This window comes from Malurus melanocephalus, unplaced genomic scaffold (genome assembly GCF_030028575.1).
Source record: "Malurus melanocephalus ecotype Western Australia unplaced genomic scaffold, MMel_1.1 scaffold_115, whole genome shotgun sequence".
Lineage (NCBI taxonomy): Eukaryota > Metazoa > Chordata > Aves > Passeriformes > Maluridae > Malurus > Malurus melanocephalus.
This window is the reverse complement of record NW_026623347.1, coordinates 403,814-410,795: the sequence shown is the minus strand read 5'-3', so window position 1 is coordinate 410,795 and position 6,982 is coordinate 403,814. Positions and strand designations below refer to the sequence as shown.

General features: G+C 51.4%; 1 protein-coding gene across 1 annotated transcript; it reads right to left on the bottom strand.

The window, feature by feature from the left end:
- Nucleotides 1–6: 6 nt before the first annotated feature.
- On the bottom strand, nt 7–4,698 carry KCNJ12 (potassium inwardly rectifying channel subfamily J member 12). The gene has a single exon (XM_057369789.1). The coding sequence runs from the start codon at nt 4,544–4,546 to the stop codon at nt 3,257–3,259; it is 1,290 nt and encodes a 429-aa protein (XP_057225772.1). The 5' UTR covers nt 4,547–4,698; the 3' UTR covers nt 7–3,256.
- Nucleotides 4,699–6,982: the final 2,284 nt, after the last annotated feature.

Below are 6,982 nucleotides of genomic sequence, written 5' to 3'. Positions count from 1 at the left end.
GCTGGTCTCCAACAGGGATTCCACTCCACAAAAACCCACACCCTGAGAGCATCCCTGCGCCTTCCCAGCTCCCTAAGGAAACACAAATGATGAACTTGGGCTTTTTCCACYTTTTTTATATGTTTTTTTTCTATTTTTGCCCCTTTCTTTGATAATTCCTGGGATTTAAACTATGGCTAGGCAGCCTTCCCGATGCTCCCTGGTGGTAGGAAAAAAGACCAGTGACTCTGAGCACTCACAGGTAGGCAAAAATATTATCTATACACTATGTACCGGCGTGGTCCATGGTCAGGACAAGGACTGTACAGTAGATAGAGGACATCTCACCAGAGATAGACCCTCACTAGAAGGGTTTGGGGCACGGGGTGTGTGAACATGGGGCCAGGGAAGGTCCGAAATCCCCTCACCATGCCAGCCACGGCTTCCTGTCCCAGTTCRCATCCTCCCACACAGCAGTTTAAAAATACATCTGTATATATTATTCTATTCTCCCAGGTAACACTGTACAATCATAGAAGTTTCTTTAAAAGCAATAATTTACTTAAAGACATCTCTATTTCTCTTTCATTTTTATACAAATATTTACTGTGATATATATATATATATTTATAAAGAAGTTAACCCTCTGAGAACTCTACAGCAGCAAGATGTGCACCTTTTTATTTTTTTTTAATAATTATTATTTATTCAAAAGAACCTAAAACCACTTAAAAGCATTTGTTTTTAAAAAAATAAATAAGTAGTGCTCACACAAAACCTCTCTGCCCCCCCCCTCCATCCTTCCCACCACCCCCCCAAGATGCTGTGGTGCAAAAAGCAGGGGGTAAAACCACCCCCCGAGGAGCAAAGGGATTGGTGATGGGATGGCATCCGCCTTCGCTGCCTTAGAAACACAAATGTCATGGCTGGAGCTCAATGGCACATCCCTACATGTCCCCACTTTTGGGGACAATCCATTTGGGGCACTCAGTGCYGGAAAAGCTGCCTCACAGTGCTGCCCCTGGGGATGTTTGTTCTCCCAGTGGTTTTTAATGGAAGCCAAAAACACAGGAGCCCCTCGGTGGGCAGTGTGGGGTGATGGTGACAGACACTGGTGGGATGGATGATGTCCCATCAGGAATGGTGTCCTGGTCTCCAGCACGGGGACGGTGGGACACTCGTGGCAGCCTCTCCCCAGAGCCCTTGGCAAGAAGAAGATGGGGATGGGGGCCCAGAACAGATCCTGCTTTTGCCCCCCGTGTTTGGACACATCACAGCAAGTCCTGACCCCAGGACGTGGCTTCCCTGGTGTGGAAAAGCACCGGGAGCCTGTCACAGCCAAAATGCTGTGGGATACCCCACTGTCGAGCCCCTCTCTCCATGCCCAGGGTCAGAAGCGGGTACAAAGCCTTTCCCATRGCCACAGGGAGCAGGGAGCCAGGTTTTGGCTCCCAGAGCACCAAGGAGCAGCACAGCCAGGTGAAGGGACCCGCCAAACCTTCACCTTCCTGACTCCTTCCCTCTGCGGAGAGCGGGGCAGCAGCGAAGGCTTCCCACACATGGGGAGCTTTGCCTCATGCCAGAGCTACAGCTAAACCAGGTTGTCACCAAGGCCAGCCTGGAAGGCGGTGGGTGATGGGATGGGGGTGCTGCAGAGCAAAAGGGGAGTCACCCGGAGCGGGGGATGCAGGATGGGGGCTGTGGAGAAGGGCTGGGACACGGGGTGAGTTCGCATCTCTAAGGCACAATCCACCTCGAGGCTGGGACACAGGGATGGGMTGAAGCGCAAGATGGGGTGATTTTCTCGACTGGCATCTGTTGTTTTGGGGAAAACATCTGCCTCCGAAGCAGGACTCCCTGGTGGGTTGGGAATTCATAAAGCCCAGCCTGGCACGGACACGGCTCCTGTGCTAGAAGAAGTGCAGCCCAACAAGATGACTTTCACATCGATTTCCACGTTTGAAAATATTCTTCAGGGAAGAAAAATACCAAATCGGTCAGAAAAGTGGGAAAATACCCAATTTTGAGAGCTTTCCACTCTCCTTTTTGTGCTTTTCACTGTTTTGTCCAAGTTATGGTGAGCCTCATGAATTCCCCATCAGAGATGTTGGGGCASACCCAACTCTTCAGCAGCTGATTCTCCAGACCTCATTTCCACCCTGAAACCCAACATTCCCAGAAATTGGCTAATTACCGTGTTTACAGTGCTTTTTTCTCACACAGTCCTGCTTATTATCATTACCTTCTTTAACAATAATTCCACTACTTGCTTTCACTGCCACAGACCTCCAGTCACTTACATCTCTATTCTGTCCATGAAGCCATGCCAGTGGTAAAAAAACACCCCAAAGTTGGATGCAATCTCCATTTTTAGCTCTTGCATCTAACCCAACAAGTCAAGCCCTCAAAGGACCCCAGTGGCTTCTTCATTCCCTTGTTCATTTTTAAAAAATACTGAATTACATCTTTCAGATTTAATAATATTATTATTATTGTTATAATTATAATAATAATTATTATTATTATTTTGGTAAACAGTCTCCCAAATGGTGCGGTGAAAAAATTAAAAACCCTCTCACCTCCCTCCCCTGTTTTTTCCCCCAAATTAAAAACAAGTACGTTAATGTTGCATGTTATTTCAAGTGTTGTTCTTGTGCAACTGAACCAGACCGCCTGCCGAAGGAGCAATAGTTTTGTTGTTGCTGCTCAGTTAAAAAGTAAAAGGAAAAAAAAAAAGAAAAAAAAGAAAGAGACAAAGAGTGAGATTTGTTTCCTGATATTTCCTCTTTTTGGATCTCGCAGTGCTCAGCTCCAGGAAAACACCGGCGTTTTCCCCGCGGGGAGAGCAAAGCCCCACAGGGACGAGCCCCTGCCCACACCCCACAGACCCTCCTCTCCTCATCCTTCCTTCTGTCCATCCATCCTTCCTTCCATCCTTCCATCCATCCATCCATCCATCCATCCATCCATCCATCCATCCATCCATCCATCCATCCATCCATCCATCCATCCTTCTGTCCACCTATCCATCCATCCCCCAGAGCCGTGGGCTCCGCCACGGGCGCCGGGCGCGGGGGACGCGCCGTGGCCTGCCACCATCCCCTCCTGCAGACCGCTCAGTGGTTATTGCGATGAAACTGAAAACTATGAACGATACTAATTTCTCAAGCATTCCTATGGCACTTGCATTGTTCTGCATAATTTGAGCGGGTTGTAGGGGAAAAGATTAGAGGAGGAAAAAGAATACCCTTGGAAAAGTCAACGGAAGGACCAAGAGTCATATTTCCGACTCCCTCCTGTACGACCGCTGATCCAACGCTATTGTGGCTTGAAGCCTGTCAAACTCGTGCCTGTTGTCCGGGCTGAGGTCCTCCAGACCCCGGCTGTCGTCGTCTTCCTCTTCCTCGTCGCGGCTCATGAAGGCCAGCTCGTTCTCGTAGCAGAAGGAGTTGGTGCTGGGCAGCAGGAATTTGTTCTCCACCAAGTCCTTGGCGCTGCAGCGGGGCGTGGACGGCACCTCGTAGGTTTTGTGGAAGTGGGAATAGTCTACTTTGTACTGGTTTTTCTCCTCAAACAAGACGGGCTCGAAGCGGTGGCCCCACAGGATCTCGCTGGCCAGGTAGGAGCTCCGAGCTTGCGTCGTCATGGCTGTGGCCTCTACCATGCCCTCCAGGATGACGACGATCTCAAAGTCATCTGTCTCCAAGTCCTGGCGGCTGATCCCGAACAAGGGGCTGTCTTCGTTGATCTCGTGGAGAATGGTGATGGGAGACACCAAGAAAATACGGTCCAAGCCTTTATCAAAGCCCACGTCAATGTCTATTTGGTCGAGCGGGATGTACTCCCCTTCCTCCGTGATCCTGGGCTTAATTAGCTGAGCTCGTACGTGGGCTTCCACTATGTGGCTTTTCCGTAGGTTCCCGACTCTCCACATCAGGCAGAGTTTTCCATCTCTCATCGCCACTACCGCGTTGTGGCTGAAAAGCAATGTCTGGGCCCGTTTTTTGGGCCTGGCCATTTTTGCCATTATTGCACCAATCATGAAAGAGTCAATTATACAGCCCACGATGGACTGAACCACCACCATGAAGACGGCGAGCGGACACTCCTCGGTCACGCAGCGGAAGCCGTACCCGATCGTCGTTTGGGTCTCGATGGAGAACAGAAAAGCAGCCACAAAGCCATTGACCTGCAGAACGCAAGGCTTGAATGTATCGTCTCCACCCGGGTTTTCTAGGTCTCCGTGAATGAGTGCAATTAGCCAGAAAATCAGCCCAAACAATAACCAGGACACAAGAAACGCCAGGGAAAAGAGCAAGAGCATATACCTCCAGCGGATGTCAACRCACGTGGTGAACATGTCTGCAATGTACCTCTGCGGCTTGTCATCCATGTTGGTGAACTCCACRTTGCACTGACCATTCTTCTTTACAAACCTGTTCCTGCATTTCCTCCTGGTGTGGATTTTGCCATTGCCAAAGCCGTTGATACCTGGCATGGTGGTCAACCTCAGCCCGTCTTCCTCGGAGGACACGATGCTGTAAGGRTTGACTCTGCCTGTAGTCATCCCTGAGCCAAGCCCACAGTGAAGGTGAAGGGTCTTGTGACTCCCAATGTCCCCCTGACCCACCCCTGCCCACCCCCCAAATTTGGCTGTGGTGGAAGAGAAGTCCCAAACTTCCACGTCTTGGCTGCCACGTCACCACGTGGATCCGATGAGAGGCTCTGCAATGAGAAAACAAAGACAGAGCCATTACCTCTCATGGCACAGGGACCCCAGGGGCTGCTTGGCCAACAGTTCTGAGTGRCAACCTCCTGCACTGCTCTAATTCTCCATTTTGTGGTGGGCTGCTCCCAGAAAACACAGAGAGGGAAGGGAGAAGGTGTTAGGGTTTGTTCTTTCACGATACAAAGCAAGTGAATAAATCTTATTTATGGGATACTCAGCAACTCCAGCAGATGAAAAACCTGGAGTTTCCCCACTTTGCTTTTCCCACGAGCTCTGCTGCCAGAGAGGAAAGCGGAGAGGCCRAGCTGCTCTCCTTGGGACACAGATATCAATAAAGGTACTCCTGGAAGCAGCTCCATCAGTTGCCCGTGCCAGATGGACCGATGCCCAGCCCAACGCCGACCTCGGAGCACCAGCTCTTGTGGGCTCAAGGGAATGCACAGGGAGATGTGGATTTAACCTCTGTCCCCCTGCCCAGGGATGGGAGAGGACACAGTCAACGTGCAGCCGGCTGGAGAAGGCCCCAGGAAGGCACATTTTTGGGGCAGATGTCCTGAGGAGCAACTTTCCCAAGGTATCCATTGGGACATGGAGCCATCTATGGTCACAGATGAGTTTAGCTGGCCAAGTCTCATGAAGGAACAGCTGCCACTGGGGAATGGGGAGCTGTTTTGGTCCCTTCTGGAAGGCTCAGCTGCAGGGTCAAGGACCTTCACTCGGTTTTGCCTGGGACAGAGGTGACACGGACATGGGAAAGGTGGCCCAAGCCAGGTGGATGTGAGCCCATGGTATGGGAGCCCAGTGACACCCTACAGGTCACTGGACCCCCCTCGTGAGCCTGAGTCAGGGAGCGGACAGGATGGTGGAGAAGCCACCTGGCACATCCCAAGCACCTCAAAGTGATGGCACCACAGGAACTCTCCTCAAACCACCCCCACCACAGGTCACCCTATGGTTCAGCAGCATGGGGTGTGTCACTGGGATGGAAGCACCTCGCTGGCACTGAGACCTGCACAGGGCAGTGAGGTGGTGGGGCAGAGGCTGCAGAGCCCCCGTGACACCCCAGCTCATGCCTGGAGCACAAAGCAGCCGCCGGGCTGGACGCGCTGTGCCGGATCCGCCGGCCCGATCGATGCGCTCGATTCCTGCAATCAGCTCCAGCGCCCGGGGACACGCTGGGACAAACACACCCTTTCCATTACACAGTGTCCAGGGCCAGCAGCACYAGGGAGCATTGCCAGGCACATCCTGCCTGGGGCTGCATCATCCCAGCTTGCAATGATACCCTGGCTTGCCTTTTACTGAAATCCAGCTCCCCAGATCCAGACTGAGAATCAAGAAACCCTTCAGAAGCCCTGCACCACAAGCAGGAGCATTAACAACCTGCCCAAGCCTCCCAGGTGCTGGACACAGACCCATGTGTGCTACCACCTCACGCCCAAAATGTTTTCCCCTGCTGCAATCCAGGCACAACCATTTTTTATCCCCAAAGTTGATTTTTCAAGAGCCACAGTTATTTGYTGGCTTCTCAGCAGACCAAGGGATTGCTCACACATGGAATGAGATCCTCTCCCTCGTTAGAGCCACAGGGGAGAATGAAATAGGTACAAACTCTTAACAGTGAATATTTAAAACTTTACAGTCCCTGGAAGTCAAACAGGACCAAAGAGGCCTTGCAGAGCTGACCTGTCAGGGTGGCTGCCCAACACCAATCTGGTCTCCCATCCTGAGTCTTCCTCCTGCCCATCCTGGCGGCACCCATTAATGTATCTCCTATTTTTTTTTTTAAATAAGACCAGAAAAGGCTGCTCCTCTCTAACCCCTCCAGCACACCCCCGGGGCAATACACCTAATGCTTCTGCCACAGGAAGAATTTAGGGTCGGTTTTTTTTTTTAATTAATTCTAGATGCATTTGAGAAGTGAACAAAATGCAATGAACCCCCAGTGACCTGTGAGAGGATTAGCTGGGGTCGGGATTAACTGTGCTGGAAGGGGAGCCGTGCCCGGGTGACGGTGGAGGCAGCAGCGCTGCCCTCACCTGGGGCAGTGTTTCCAGGGACCCTCAGGCTCTCCATCACCAGCGCTGCTCCCCCTGCCTGCACCCCTTTCCCCATCCCTCCTTACTTCCCTCCATTCTTTCTTTCTCTGTTTCTTTTCTCTCTTCTTCCCATCTCATCATCCTTCCTTCCTTCCTTCCTTCCTTCCTTCCTTCCTTCCTTCCTTCCTTCCTTCCTTCCTTCCTTCCTTCCTTCCTTCCTTCCTTCCTTCCTTCC